General features: G+C 39.8%; 2 protein-coding genes across 4 annotated transcripts in view; one reads left to right on the top strand and one right to left on the bottom strand.

The window, feature by feature from the left end:
• Window positions 1-234: 234 nt before the first annotated feature.
• Window positions 235-7527, bottom strand: LOC119733762 (39S ribosomal protein L28, mitochondrial-like). Its single transcript, XM_038207129.1, has 8 exons — window positions 7379-7527; window positions 5593-5698; window positions 4762-4915; window positions 3790-3931; window positions 2901-3047; window positions 2151-2322; window positions 1182-1230; window positions 235-317 (listed from the first exon to the last, which is right to left on the bottom strand). The coding sequence occupies exons 1-8, from the start codon at window positions 7511-7513 to the stop codon at window positions 248-250; spliced, it is 975 nt and encodes a 324-aa protein (XP_038063057.1). The 5' UTR covers window positions 7514-7527; the 3' UTR covers window positions 235-247.
• A 332-nt stretch (window positions 7528-7859) lies between these two features.
• The window catches only part of LOC119733763, a 53320-nt gene continuing 45468 nt past the window's right edge, over window positions 7860-15711 (top strand). For 2 of the 3 annotated variants that reach the window (XM_038207130.1, XM_038207132.1), the window contains exons 1-8: window positions 7861-7943; window positions 9130-9262; window positions 9688-9840; window positions 10936-10953; window positions 12041-12146; window positions 12318-12429; window positions 13460-13596; window positions 14849-15104. In XM_038207130.1, the coding sequence (XP_038063058.1) occupies window positions 9252-9262; window positions 9688-9840; window positions 10936-10953; window positions 12041-12146; window positions 12318-12429; window positions 13460-13596; window positions 14849-15104 (793 nt within the window). In that variant the 5' untranslated portion in view covers window positions 7861-7943; window positions 9130-9251. Of the gene's footprint in view, window positions 7944-9129; window positions 9263-9687; window positions 9841-10935; window positions 10954-12040; window positions 12147-12317; window positions 12430-13459; window positions 13597-14848; window positions 15105-15711 lie in introns of all 3 variants that reach the window. The other variant, XM_038207131.1, reaches the window with a different exon arrangement.

Consider the following 15711-nt stretch of genomic DNA (forward strand, 5'->3'; position numbering starts at 1 on the left):
CTGAACTGGACATTCGTTATGTTTTTCATTGAATGGAAAATCAATATTTTAAGATCGAAAATTGGAGTGGGTGGGTGGGTCAAAACAATTTTGATAAAAAAAATTCGAAATTTAAAAACATCAAAAATTTTGAATGGCCCCCTTTACTGTCCCTGCTGCCTGAATTTACTTATGTTGCTCATTTATTACGTCCTTCTTGTCTCACATTTGAACTTGTATCTTAAATGATATTCATCCTGGCGGTGTGCTACGTGCTCGTTTTGTCGTCTTTGTCCGTCGAACCCCGTCCGAAAATTCTGCTGATGAGAGGCCTTGATCTGAAGTGCGGAAAACAAAAATAAACAAAACCAAAAACAAAACGCATTAACAAGTATTCTTTGTCCTAAATTTGCAGCTTCTCTTCAATGTCAACTGACCTTGAAATGGAAATGTGTCATCCTATTTGCAAAATCGAGGAATGTGGAGCCAAGACACAAATATTTTTAAAGTGCGTTAACCCTCCTATGCAAACATACACTCTGTGCAAAGTTTTCCTAATAATTATAGTCGCAGTACTTACATAGCGCTTTCCATCGTATCAACAATCTCAAAGCGCTTTACAATTATTATCCCAAACATCACGCCATGAGACCACGCGACAGCCGATATCAGGCCGATATCAGCACTCAATATCGGTCTTCGACCCTCACGGGTACCCATTTATACTCCTGGGTGGAGAGAGGCAATTGTGGTTAAGTGTCTTACCCAAGGGCACAAACACCATGTCTCTGGAAGGATTCGAACCCACGCACCATCGTGCGTGAGTCAAACACCGTTACCACTGGACCATGGCATCAAAATCAGTCAAGTGACTGTTTTAGAGCTTACATAAAGTAGGATTGACTGGCTGTGACCGTTTATGTCAATTGATTCAGCTACTGGTATGCTTTGACTGTTCAGGTACAGGTAACTGATAGGCCAGCTGTTCCTTGCCTGCTTTTGTATGTTGACTGAATTTGACTAGTCACAGTGCTTGCTTGAAATATGATCTGACTGTTGGTGACCGGCCTGTGTAAAAGGCACGGCAGGGGAAGAGGATTCTTCTTTTTTGACTGTCTGTGACTGTTCAAACAGCAGGAGGGTTAAATAGTGAAGTCGAAAATGCCGAAAAAACAGTTTTCCAAATGTTAAACTATACTCACTTGTGCTGCAAACCTTCTGCAAATTCATAGCTTGTTTCCGGTTGCTCCTCTGTATGGAAGGACACAGTGAAACAAAATATGGTAACAAGGCACCCACAATAATTTGACAAAAGGTTGTACAGTAAAATTGGTGTGAATTGTGAGTTTACATTTATATGAATAGAAAGTTGTGTTGATTCGCTCTTCTCAAAATCACAAATCTTTTGTCAAGCCATTGCAAAGGATATCAAATGTGAATATCACAATATTGGCTTGAATGTAACTATTATCATTGATTATTTCGTAAAAATTAGTTATTAAAAATGTACAGTATGGCAACCGGTAGGTTGAATTGCACGACACATTCGCACGTGTAAATAGTTATTAATAATGGAGTCAACTTAATACATGTATTAAAAAATATCGAGTTATGTATAACTTTACAACATGTGTGTGTGTGACAAACTATACATAATGCCTTGGCTGAGGGTTTCTATTGTCTGGGAAATTCGGACTGAGGACTTTCTATTGTCCCAAACAAAGTTTTGGGTCCCCATAAAACCTACATGTGTATTGTGCAGTGTTAGTCCCCACACCTACAGAACAATATTCTTGTAGTCTAGGGGCTAGATGTTGTTATGGTTTGACACGTTTGACACGCGAGAGGGCGTTATCACGACCAACCAATATCAACCACGAACTGCCAATAACAATGTCTAGGGAAATCCTGTAGCAGTTGTGTAATGCGCACACCTGTTTGGCCTATAGGCAGCGTGCATTCAAACATTTCATAGTGGTTCCGAACCAAACTCTTAAATTTCTTCCAGTTGCATACAAGATGCAGCAAGACTTTTGTGCAACTTCACTGGTCAGCTCTTTTGTGGTATGTAGCATGCGTGGGACTGAAAAATGGACCGTAATTGCCTGCAGATGTGCACCAATTTTCCCCCTTTTTCGGGGGGAGGTTTGACAAGATTCCCTGGTACATACCTTTCAATTCTGCAATAAGCTGCTCTGTGAATACTTCCTGCAGTGGCCGTACAAACGCCGGAGATTCCCGCAGTGGACGTAGGGATGTCTGTGAATCCTGCTTGCTCTCAATCCGGCGCTGTTTAGCGATGGCCTGGTATCTGGTAAGCCCCACCCACTCTGCCTCTTCCTTCTGCGGTTGAAACACATGAATATTCATATGCATAAATAATTAACATATATGAATAGTAATTGTCATTTACATTTAGTCAAAGACACGAGCTGGGGATATGAATAGAATGCTACAGAACTTAGTGCGTGCTCTGTAGTGATAGCCTAAAGCCCGGTTCATACTTCACGCGAAGGTGAAAGCAAAGCGAAATTCGTGATGTCAACGATACGTCTGAAGTGCGTTCACCATTATTGACAACATGAATTTCGTCTCGCACTTACTTTCGCGTGAAGTGTGAACCGGGCTTAAGTCATTTTTATTGTTAAAATACATCAATATTCATACACTGAGATTTAAACATATGAATATTAAAATATTTTGTAAGTTAAAGCGACAGCACTCAGATTTGAATAATAAAATTCTACAATGATCAAGTTTTCAACCAAAATGTCATAATTTTCCTCAAGTTTCCATCAAACAGTAGTACTAAAACAATGGTCCCGACATTTGGGTTTCATTTTTATTGACTCACCCTATATTGTGTTTCTTGTCAAATATATTTTTCACATGTTAAATGCAAAGTCTACATATGTACTCACTGGTATGACAAAGTCCTTGTATCGCTTGTAGATTGTGTCCCTCTTATCCGGATCGTTCGGGTAGACTTTCTCTTTCTCCGCCAGTCGGAGTAGCATGTGCCTCTTGAGTGCCATGCCTAATAACGAATTGAGTACTTCAGGTGGAGTCTGGAAACAAGATGTAAAGGAAAGCAAATTTACTGCAAAAACCCATCAAAACTTCAAGCTAGTCCTTGGTTTTCCCAAATCTCAATGAACTGCATCCATAACATTACAAAACTTGACACAACTTGTCAAAAGGGGCCTTATTCCCTAGGCATTTTTGCTAGGATGCAACCTCAATCCTGCAAAATCCTCCGTTATGTCTTGAATGTGGTCCTTGGAGGGGTGACCACTGCCTCAATCCTGCATAATCCTCCAGCAATCACTGTCAATTATGTTGGGCAGTGTACAGGATTTCAAGTATAATACAGGCCTAAACAATACAAGTTCCGGCCCAAGACCTTGACACATTGCATCCTCCCAAATCAGCAATACACTTTTGCCATATAGCCTCAATCCTGCAAAATCCTCCATTTGCAAAGAGGATTTTGGAGGATTTGGGAAGGTTTAAGGGTTAATGTTGATAACGTAACAATTGTTTTTTAAATTTTGAGTATTTATGAAAGTCACCCACACAATGCAAATCAAGTCTAAGAATCCCAGATTCTAAAGAGACTTTGGGTTTCTCTTGAGAGAAAGCAGATCATATCTTGACAGATAAAGAGAAACATTTTAGGAAATGCCATTGGCATGCATGCAGTTTGCTACTACGTGCATGTAGTCCGTAATGAAGTCCCTAATGGACAATTCCAACTTTTTGAAATATCAGAAGTCATCATAACTTAACATCGATGCACTTCAAATATACCTTGAGAATGTAGAAGTCAAAGCCGTAAGCCTCATCAATGAGATCCAGCGTTCTCAAACTGACAGTGATGGTGAAACTTTGATCCAAGATCTCGCTGTACAACTCCTTTTTCTGTAGAAGGGGCTTCCAACACTTCCTGACCCTACATTTATAAAATAAAAACATTTTACTTCTTAAAATTGTTTGGTAGGCAACGGAAATCAAATTATATCCCTGGTGTTTGAAATCTGTTTGAAAATATATCTTTAAAAATTGTCGGATAATGACTGTGCTGTGTCTGTATTAACCCTAACCTTCCCAAATCCTCCAAAATCCTCTTTGCAAAACGGAGGATTTTGCAGCATTGAGGGCATATGGCAAAAGTGTTTGGCTGATTTTGGAGGATGCACTGTGTCAAGGTCTTAGGCCGGATCTTGTGTTGTTTATGCTCAGCCGTGCATAAATTCAGGCCTATTTTATACTTGAAATCCTCCTCACTGCTCCAGGATGTCACTGGCTCTGCCTCAACATATTGACAGTGATTGCCGGAGGATTTTGCAGGATTGAGGCAGTGGTCACCCCTCCCAGGACCACATTCAAGAAATAACGTATGATTCTGAAGGATTCAAGCTGTATGCTATTTTTTACATAGAGGCAGTTAGATAAGTTTGCAGGATTGAGGTTGCATCCTAGCAAAAATGCCCAGGGAGTTAGGGTTAAGCTCTAGCATATGCTTCAGTCAGCATTGGAAAAATTGGTTAGTCCACGTTTGCCATAAAGAGAAAAGAGTTTGCAGAATTTGAAGTTGTAGAACTTGAAATTGGGAACCAAAATAGACGAAAGGGTAACCGAGAGATGCTGAGGCTCCCCTTGGACTAAAACCTTAGCTAATATTTTCCATCTGTGCTTATCACAAGCCGTCTCGACATACTCCTTTCTAGCATGATGCCGACACAGCTGCAGATACTGTCGAGCACAGCATAGCATGCATACCTGACTCCCTTGGTTATATTGGCTTTTCGGAAGCCCGGCACGTATCCCTCCCCACTCCACAGACCCAGCTGGCTGTGCTTCGGATAGATGACGTTCAGCGGTACCCTGTTGGTGCGGACTCGCTCCCCCGTCCTTGGGTGCTTCGCCCAGTCAGCTGAAATTCAACAACAAAATTTAAGTGGATGTCTGGTCAAGGAAAATTTGAACCTTCAGAAAATATATATTTTTTTTTTTTAATTTAACTCTAACTCCCTAGGCATTTTTGCTGGGATGCAACCTCAATCCTGCAAAATCCTCCAACTGCCTCCATGTAAAAATTGCATACAGCTTTAATCCTGCAAAACCCTGCGTTATTTCTTGAATGTGGTCCTTGGAGGGGTGACCACTGCCTCAATCCTGCAAAATTCTCCGGCAATCACTGTCAAGGTGTTGAGGCAGAGCCAGTGACATCCTGGAGCATCGCGGGGGATGAAAAGTATAATCTAGGCCTAAATTTGTGTATGGCTGGGCATAAACAACACAAGGTCCGGCCCAAGACCTTGACACAGTGCATCCTCCGAAATCAGCCACACTTTTTTGCCAGATAGCCTCAATCCTGCAAAATTCTCCATTTTGCAAAGAGGATTTTGGAGGATTAGGGTAAATTTCATGTAGCTAAGCCGAAAAAGATATTAAACGTAAATAAACACAAATCCATTTCTTAGGCTGTATCAGAACTACCTGACTATGGATGGAAATAACACACGCAACTGTGCGAAGTGGCTTCAGCCACTTTTCATAGGTGTGTGTGTAATTTCTAGCCGTAGCCACGTAATTCGGACATGGCCTTACTTCCTGGATCGTTCCAGTACAGCACAGGTGGCTTGGCGCCTGGTTGTCTTTTCCATTTGAAATAGGCTGGTGGGAGCCTGGATGCTATACCTTCGCTGTAAAACCCCTGTTCAAAAACAAGATGACAATCAGATTTTAATGGTTGATTTGAATGGTTTCCAAAGAGAATACACGATATAATGTCTATGGACAAGAGTCTGGCACATCTAGTTGCAGAGTAATTTTGCAAAATACTGTGAAGTGATGTATGAAACCCTCTCCCTTCCTTCCAAGGCTTGATGAAAAGAATGTAGTATCCTGATACCACTCTGGTGATTGCATGCAAAGTCTACGAAGAGTGATTACAATCTTTGACACATTGGCTTACAAAAGTAGACATGTTTCTCGCTCAAAAACTTATCCTTTTGAACTTGATGAAAAATGCCATCATTCGTATCGCATTCAACCTGTTTAAGTGACAGCCTGTAATTCGTAAACGCCAAAACGACCATGAACATGAGTTCATTGACAACAAAACCATCTTGTGAAAGGAAAGGGGTTAAGGAAAAAGGGAGGGAAAAGGAGCAAATTGATTGGGTACATAATAACAATAAAAACATACAAACAAAACATAAACTAGCATGACTAGAAATAGAAAAGAAAAAAACAACAACCCCCAAAAAGTCACCCTGAACTAGGCTGAAGGTAGCCCGACTGCGTCTGGCCGTACAGTACTATCGCAAGCTCTGTAGTACAGCCAGACGCCCGATGCTTCCACAGAGACTGAATTTTTTGGGCCGCCGATGTAGCGATATTGCTACATCTTTCGATCGCGATTATCTTTTCATCCAGGACACAAATTTCCAAAGTTACGGTTCGTAGTCGTAGAGCAACTCATACCTTTTCGAAAAATCGTTGTTTGGTCTCAATATTTTCATCCATCTGGCCACAAGACGAATTTCAGTAATCAGAATCCGCAAATATCGTCCTCCATGCGATTTCCCATGCGATTTCAAAATGGCGGCCGCGCTGTAATGTATGCAATATGCAGGCGCGCCCGCGTAAACTCATGAATATGCATAAACAGTCTGTGACGTATGACCTCGTGTTTTTGGACGTGCGTGCGGCGGGGCCGTACGTCCAAAAACACGAGGTCATACGTCACAGACTGTTTATGCATATTCATGAGTTTGCGCGGGCGCGCCTGCATATTGCATACATTACAGCGCGGCCGCCATTTTGAAATCGCATGGGGGATCGCATTGGGGACGATATTACTGAAATTCGTCTTGTGGCCAGATGGATGAAAATATTGAGACCAAACAACGTTTTTTCGAAAAGGTATGAGTTGCTCTACGACTACGAACCTTAACTTTGGAAATTTGTGTACTGGATGAAAAGATAATAGTGATCGAAAGATGTAGCAAAATCGCTACATCGGCGGCCAACAAAATTCAGTCTCTGTGGAAGCATCGGGCGTCTGGCCGTACTACAGAGCTTGCGATAGTACTGTACGGCCAGACGCAGTCGGGCTAGGCTGAAGGCTAAGTTAGGATAAATAGATTATGAATGAATATTTACTGTCAATAAAATCGTTACACTAAATTAGGTATTCACCATGGAACATTAAAAAACAATCATAACAAATAATCGTTCAAACATGTCATGTGTGTCGGAAATGAAGGCATAACGGTTTAATGGCATGTGATAAGAATTATGTCGACTCCACTTTTCCGACCGAAAGCCAATTATAAGCCTTTCCGAGCAATTCTGAATTTACGCATGCCACAAAACATTTTCATCCTACCGGTCTCTTCCTTCTATCGAATATGATTTTCTCTGGTTTGGGTGCCTTTTCGAGATTTTTAGCAATAACGTTAAGTTTGTTGGAGATGTTCGCGGTGATCGAGCGCGCCGCCATTTTGATTCTGACTAACAACATCCAAACTAAATGGCATAAAGCAAAAGGAGATCATGGCCGGCAGCTACATTCGTTGAAGCGAACTACAACTTTTACCCGATGTATTTTAAAAAACCAAGACAAATGTTGTGTATCACATAAAAACTACTGCTATTGGTCTATTATTGAGAATCATTTTCTCAAAAATTAGATTATTAAATTGCCTTACTTGAGTAAATTTACAAATGAGATACAGTTACCTAATAAATATTTTGTTTTCAATATTAATATATAAAATTATAATTATAATATTACCTAAAGTTCAGAAAACAAATTAACTGAAAAAAATATATTATCCAATCAGAGTGATTGTATTTTAACAGCACGAGAATAGTATCCGGACGACACTATCAACAACTTGTGAAGGAGCATCTCTCATAGTTTGGCTTGAATCATTCAAAACATTTTTAAGGTATAAATAATTTGGAATTTTCTCTTTTCAAAATAGAATTGAAGATGACCAAGTTGCATTCCAGCGACAGAGTGTATACTAAGTCAGTATTTGCATGATTTTACGATAGTTTGCATGAAATTTCAGGCGGTTGACATCTGCAGTTCACACATGTATGCACATTAAAAAGGGAATTTACAACATTTGCAAACATCGAAAAATAAAACTACCAAGTTTTTACGAAATACCTTACTAGGATGTTGCTAAATGACAGTCTAAAGCATCCTGTAAAATTATGGCACCTGGTGTGAAGTCATTTTCAATAAAATGGTATTTTTGTGTACATTTCCAACGGTGGTCGGCTGACCACCGTTGGAAAAACCTTAATATTTTTCAACTACTGCTCCAAATTTACCATTTTTTAGTCCAAATTTTGTTTGCTATTGGTTACATGTTCATGAACGTGTGCAGGCCAGCTAAACTGGTTCCCTTACCTTACAAATTTCCGGCATCTATAAATTGATCCATTTTATCTTTAGTGGAGTCAGGGAACCAGACTACTTGAACATTTTTGTTTTTCTTGGTTTTTCCAGCATTTTCGAACACAAAACTTCAAACATGTCAGTGTAACAATATTTGATCTATTAAGTATTTAACCCCTCAAATAGATCATTTCTGAAAATTACAGCAAAAGCCAATGATGTACATTCCCTTTAAGTTGTTCATCAACATTGCATTGCCTAGGGCTTCTAATTCTAGCATTGCCTTTATTTGCATGGAGTGTAGCCTTGCAATAGCTTGGGCACTTCTTTACTTGTCGCCTTTTCTAACATTGAAACATGGTCTGGCGATAGACCATGTCCCAATGTTAAAAAAAGATAAGTAGGGCCTAACTAGGGCCTAACAAAAAACTCGGTCTCGGGCTACGTGGAAAATTTTAAAAAAAAATCTGCCATGATTGTTGGCACTTAACTTGTGAAAGTAATATGACGCAATTTAGTAATAAATAATTGTATTAAATACAAAAGACTTTTTTGTTAAAATGTATTCAGGGCCCTTAAGAATACATGTAGCAGCAGTTCAAATAATTGAAAAGACTACCATGGCTGCCCTGTTGAAACAAAACTACTTATAAAGTCATTTTATCAAAGCCTTTTTAGCAAAATTCAGTGGTTTTTTAATACAAAGTAATCATTAATAATTGCAGTTTCAGGAACTGAAACAACAATCTGCAGTAAGTCTTAATTGCTGGAGATCCATGTAGGGATTCCTAAGTAATGGTAGCTGTTGTTGACGGTGGGACGTCATCTGCCTAACATTGACTGCACAATGGCTGAAGAGTAAGTTATAGTGAAGAAATTAAAATACCATTTTAAGTATTGAAAGTAACCTAAACTCTGATCTTGCATTAAGTATCGACAGTGACTTTCTTAAAAACTTTTCTACACAATAACACTCATGTGGCCCTGAAGTCTGTTGTACCGTTTCTCTTGGTGAATCGTCTTTGTCCTCTGAGAATTATGAGTTGCTGTTTTTTTGGTGTAATTTACAGTGTCGCTACAATTTTAAAACTCTTTATTGTGAGAAATACTAATAATCCTATTTACGTTTTGAATAAGTTGGACCTGTAAAAGTACGTTACCTTTTTCAACTTGGCTAAATAAGTTAATGTGAAAACAAAAACACAAATAAGGACCCAAAACAACACAAATTTATCTTTTCATAAGAATTCAATTTTCAATAACTTTTATCTCTAATTGACCAGCCGTGGTGCATTTCGGACGGGCTTTCGCCGGGCGGAACTTCTCCGGGTGCAGAAAGAGATCGAAAACATCAAGAAGAGGTCCCAGAAGGAGGCGGAGTTTACCAAGGAGCAGCAGAAGGAGGTGGAAGATGGCAAACAGCGTGTGATCATAAGGTATATGAGCTGTAAGAGTCAGTGATCATTGGCCAGTTTTATGAAGCTGCTTAAGCACAAAAGATTTGCTAAGCACGGAAAATATTTGCTTAGCAGAAACAGGTCACCAGCCAAAAATGTATTGCCCAGTGTGCTGATTGAGACTGGTTTGCCGCAATGTTTGCCAAGTGCATACATTTGTGAAGTGGTGATTTTGGCTTAGTAGCTTCCTGAAAATTAGGCCGATTTCGAAATGTCTCTGAGTTTGTTTCTAGGGCTGTCCATTTGATTTGATTATTCAAAACTGCACTTGACCAAATTTTCGAATATTCGAAACTTGACGATCAAGTTTTACACACGCCAGCTGTAGTAAACGCTGTTAGTAGTAAAATGTTATGGAACGCTGGTCAGAGTGTTTTGCAATTGAAGTAAGTACTGTATAACTGTCCAGGGACTTTACCCAGCTGAAATAATGGGACCAATAAATACATGTCGACAAGAAAGTTACCGTTGACAAAAAAGTATCATCTGACAGTAAAAAATGCAAATTTCTGCACATGTGCATATTTTTCTCTTTTTGAATATTAAAACCGGCAAAAAGCTATTCTAATATTGGATTGATGACTGAATATACGGTATATTCGAGATGGCCCTATTTGTTTTCCTGAAAGGAAGACAAACCCAGGGCAAAGAACGACAGTTGAAGATTTCATTATAGCATAAAATTGACCAACATTGGATTTGAATACAAGAGAGTGATGAATTTTGAGACCATCATTATGGGGTGGAAGGTTGTGCTTCAGTCGATTAAATGATAAATAAATTAATAATTCAGTTCATTCTAATCAAATGACACGCATAGTGTGGTAACTGTATTCACATTATAGTCCTGATCACGGAGTTGTAATACAGTCAATCACAAGTCTTAACAAATTCACAAGTAGCAGGGGGTGAATTATGACAACAGAATGTCTTTTTCACAGTTTATTTGAGAAGCGCATGTTGACTTGTGATGACTTGATCTGTTTAACCATGCTATTATTTTTAAACAAAGCTCTAATCATTGCTTGCTTGTGCTCGTTTGCTTTTTTTTTAATGTATGTGCATCCCCTGCAGCAACAAGGTCAAGAATGTGTATGTAACATGAGCTCATTCCTTATGTGATACGTCATTTGAAATGTGTTCTATTAATGTTTGTCGTTTGCAGTGAAGACTCAAATTAGGTTTTGCCCTTCACCGACGTATAAACACTGTATACTCAGTGTGTTACAGAGTGTTTATACGTCGGTGAAGGGCAAAACCTAATTTGAGGGCAAACCTTATTTTGATTTACATCACCCCGATGCAAAATTCCATCTTATGAATTGTGCAGTGAAGACTGTTGACATATAACGTCTAACCCTCTCAAAACACCACAAATCCTCACAGTCCGTACTCAGTCTGTTCATCGTTAACCCTAACCACCCCAACTCCATCAAAATCCATCCCCCCATTTTGGTGGATTTTAGGGGGCATTGATCCAGATACCTGGCGTGACTAAATATTGATGGAGTATGATGGACTTGGGCTTAATGGTCTGAAGCAGTGCTAGTTACAGGTATCCGATTGATTTTGCCTAGCTTCCTGTACTGCTATTGCGATAAAAGCCATGTGCATCAAGTCCATGAATGTCAACCAGTGCGTCAGTGGTGGATTTCATAATGTCATGTACAGTTTTGTATTGGAAGCACAGTGACTGATGGATTTTGATGGACTTGGTCCAGTTCCAAGGAGTTAGGGTTATTGTTTTTACTCTTTTTTTAAAAGAAGTTACAGCTTTGAAACTGCAAAGTTTTGAATTTGGGCATCTTAAAGAAGGTCCCTATTAAAAAAAAGCCAAGAAAATGAGGGTTTTAGTATTACATAGTATTATTACATTTTGTAAAAGATAAAACTTGTTCTTCCAACTAATTTGGCTAAACCATTAATTTGTATGCCTCTACTAACAGCTGCACATGACTGCTAAAAGTTTGTGCTAATTGTTTGTGATTGCACTAACCTATTTTTGCTTTTGTTTTTATTCAATGAAGCCAGATTCTGTCTTTGAATGATGGAAGGCAAATGTTCTTGGTTTACTAAAAATAAAACTAACAAAAGTTTGAATCTAATTTGTCATATTAATGGAACCTTTTTGTCAAGTTATCTAGGATATACAATTCTCTTTTTTTTTTATATACTGTAGAGAATTGGCCGTAGATTTTGGCAAGAAAGGCATGCCGTATGTACGGAAGACAGAGCCTCACTTTGAAGAGACCTTTGTCAGTAATCCAGTTCCAGTACAGAAACAAGTAAGTTTGAATATCTGAAAAAGAATATATCACAAATTGTTGTTCAGGTTTTTTTTCTGAAAAAAAAAGTATTGTTTGTTCAGCAAACATCTGTGCCAGGTCCGTAAAATTGGCCCCAGAAATGGTTACATGCTTGCGTGATAACGAACACTGCTCAATTATTTTATTCAGGAACCAGGGAGTGTTCCCCCTTACAATGCCCTGGATAAAGAATACAATGTGCCGCCAGCTGGAAAGACAAAGAAATATCCATATAGCAAGGATGAGACCACTACAACTGAAGGTAAGTTTGGCTTATTTGGACTAGGACCTATGAATATACTTATGATATTTTGGCCCAATAGTCGTGAATCCAAATTAAGTTTTGCCCTTCACCGATGTAAAGACACTGTATACTCAGTGTGTTACCTCCCGAGTGAAAGTTGGAAAAAAATCACTCGGGTGGGACTCGACCCACGATCTCCTGCTTTCTAGTGCAGATGTCTTATCACTCGACCACCTAGCTAACGGGATCGGTTGGCTGGTTCAAATCTGATAGTAGCGAGTACCGCATTAACTATTCATAAGATGGCTTTTTTTGCGTCGGGGTGATAAGTTTTGCTCTTCACTGATGTATAGACACTGTATACTCAGTGTGTTACCTCCCGAGTGAAAGTTGAAAATATTACTCGGGTGGGACATGAATAGTTAATGCGGTACCCGCTGCTATGAGATTCGAACAAGCCAACCGATCCCATTAGCTCTGTGGTCGAGTGGTAAGACATCTGCACTAGAAAGCAGGAGGTCGTGGGTTTGAGTCCCACCCAAGTGATTTTTCCAACTTTCACTTGGGAGGTAACACACTGAGTATACAGTGTCTATACGTCGGTGAAGGGCAAAAATTAATTTGATTTACATCACCCCGACACAAAAAATGACATCTTATGAATAGTCATGAATCCATTGAATTATTAAAGGGGGGGGGGGATAATGATGGATTCAAGGCCGTTCAGTTAAATCGTTCAGGAAATGTTTGCCAAAACACCATGCCTGCATTAGAAGTTACTTATTATTGTGGTTATGAGTTAAGGCAGAGGTGTGTTATCTCAACATTTCAGTCAGTACATACCTGATTGTCATCAATGCATACTCACCCCCACAAAAATCGCATAAACACCTCTGGTTCTTCTCAGCACCTCTTCTCTTAATACTCACTGGACTTCTTAGTTGCAGTCCTCTTCTTGCAAAGCCTCAAATTGGTTCTGGCTTTTTCTTTCACTACTATGACCTGGGTTCACATCCACTTCTGTTTGATTTATTTTCCACGTCAACAGAGATGCGAATCCCACGCGTACAGACCCTTGGTGTCCTCCCATCACGCAGCACCAAGGAGATCGAGGGGCTGCAGTTCAGGATGCAAGGCAAGCCAGCCATGGCCAAGCCAGACTCGGAGATCAAAGCTATCGAACAGGTGAGATGAACAGTTGGCCATTTGCGAGTTAAATTGAATAAAATCTGGAACGCTGACTTCATCCAATGCTTTGCATGTTTTCACTTTGCATTCTTCCGACCAAAGAGACTGTTGCTATATGATGTGATTCGGGGCAAGCCTTATGCTAGCAACCCCCAGCTCCGGCATGGTCTGGTGTCTTTGTGCCATTCTCACCCATTGTGAACAATGTATTGATGCTGAGCGTCTCTTACGTAACTATGCAAGAGCTTGCCCAGAATCCGTACAGCAACAGTGTCTTTGGTCTGGATAATTCAAAGTTAAAACGTGCCAAGCAATCTGCCCAAGTCAGTGCACCAGATGTTTTTCAAATTTAAATCCCAAATTTTGATGGCCTTACTCCAAGTGAGAGTCCAACCGCAATTGCTATTCTATAGAATGGTCAGTCATAAATTAGGCAAAGGGGATTACGACGTATTGGCTAAGGTTTATAACGCATGATCAAAGGGTGATGGGTTCCAATCCACCCTCTGGCCATATGTTGTGTTGGGCAAGCCACTTCACTAAACTCGCCCCTCTCCACCCAACGACATAGATGAGTACAACCTTAGCTGGAGAATAGCCTGTTTCAGATGGGCATCCAATCCAGGGGGAATGCCAAGGAAACCAGAGATAAACACTGGCCTGATATGCCATATCAGCTCAAGACGGACTTTGTTAAAACAAATTTAAAACTGTAACGCTTTGGGATTATTTTCAATTTCTTTTGATTTGGAACATTGATTTTTTCATCTGCTCATTACAACAAATTGAAATTAGGAGCCATCTCAAGTCATATCAGACATTGTATTGTTAAAGTTGCAGATATTGTATTGGATGTAAGTTGCAGGGTTCTGAACAACTTACCTGCAATCTTCCTGTCCCTTCCCAAAACGTACCTGCAAAATTTGTGAGTCAAAATTTGGTGGGTCAAGCAGTTGCTGATGACAATTTCCCAAGAACATGTCCAGGCCAAATGCAGTGCTTCTTCCGGACAAAGAATAATTCTAACCACAACTTGTCCAGAACTTGTACTGGATATGAATTGAGACGGGCCTCTACAGTTTTTATATTTGCTCAAAGTCAGCATAAGGTGCTTTGATTCAGCCAATTTAATCGGTCCAGGTACTGTATTGACCGGCATTCCAGCCATATTTATCCTTCTCATCATTTCCGAAGGTTTAAGAGTTTCAATCGATCCCATTGTTACTTTTTCTTAATTAATACTTACTAGGCCAATATAGACTCCTACCGAGGCCCTCCCCCGTCCATCACCGCCAGATCCGAGTCGGCCGTAGACTCTGCCAGACCGAAGCCCGCCGAGGATGATCTCACCCAACAGCAGACAGCACAGCCAGAGAAACTCACCAAGCCAGCCATCGTTGGCACAGCAGGCACCTTAGCCCCGGTGAAATTCTCACAGAGGGCCAAGCCGCCCGCTAGACCCACGTCTGGGGCCAGTGCCGATGCTCCAAGAAGGAAGATCAAAAGTAAGGGGAATTGATACAGGAGGTTTTCTTAAATTTTTGCCATTTCTCATTGAATACAATTTTTTTTTTCATATCAGAACATGTGCTGATGAGAATAGGCTCAGAACATCAGGTATCCCAAACTTATACAAAATGCACACATCAGGAATATCTAACGAATAAAATGTGACCTGCCATAGCATAATGACGAATAACCCCCACCTTTGACTTTTCACGTTATGAACATCATATTAAAGCGCAAATCATTGGCATTTCAAGGATACCAAATTTATTTCTGTAGCTGAATTTATTCCAAAGATATGAACTTAAACAGTGTCCTGCAAAGTTTCGCTCACCTCATTTTAAAAAAAAAACGACTTTGAAAAAAAGATTGTGCCGCCAACAGCAGTGAAAAACGTTTCTTAGTTTTTCCACTTTTGTGGGTAGTTTTTTCCCAACAAAAATGCACATTGTAAATCTTGGATACCTTGGCTACTCAAAAATACAAAACAATCGATATCAATTTTGATATGATATTTCTAGTATATCCAACTTCAGGCGTCTCACTTTGCCTCAGTAGGTCACAAATGTATTTAAAATGGAACCTGGCAGGTGATCCAAGTTTCAA

The sequence above is a fragment of the Patiria miniata genome, unplaced genomic scaffold, assembly GCF_015706575.1.
Source record: "Patiria miniata isolate m_02_andy unplaced genomic scaffold, ASM1570657v1 HiC_scaffold_26, whole genome shotgun sequence".
Taxonomy (NCBI): Eukaryota; Metazoa; Echinodermata; class Asteroidea; order Valvatida; family Asterinidae; genus Patiria; species Patiria miniata.

Excerpts from the sequence above, each read along its gene's own strand:
- LOC119733762 (XM_038207129.1), bottom strand. The coding sequence starts at position 7,513 with ATGTTGTTAGTCAGAATCAAAATGGCGGCGCGCTCGATCACCGCGAAC. Across the intron at positions 5,699-7,378 it reads TCGATAGAAGGAAGAGACCG|GGGTTTTACAGCGAAGGTAT; the intron begins GTAGGATGAAAA and ends GTTTTTGAACAG. Across the intron at positions 2,323-2,900 it reads ACAAGGACTTTGTCATACCA|AAGGAAGAGGCAGAGTGGGT; the intron begins GTGAGTACATAT and ends TTTCAACCGCAG.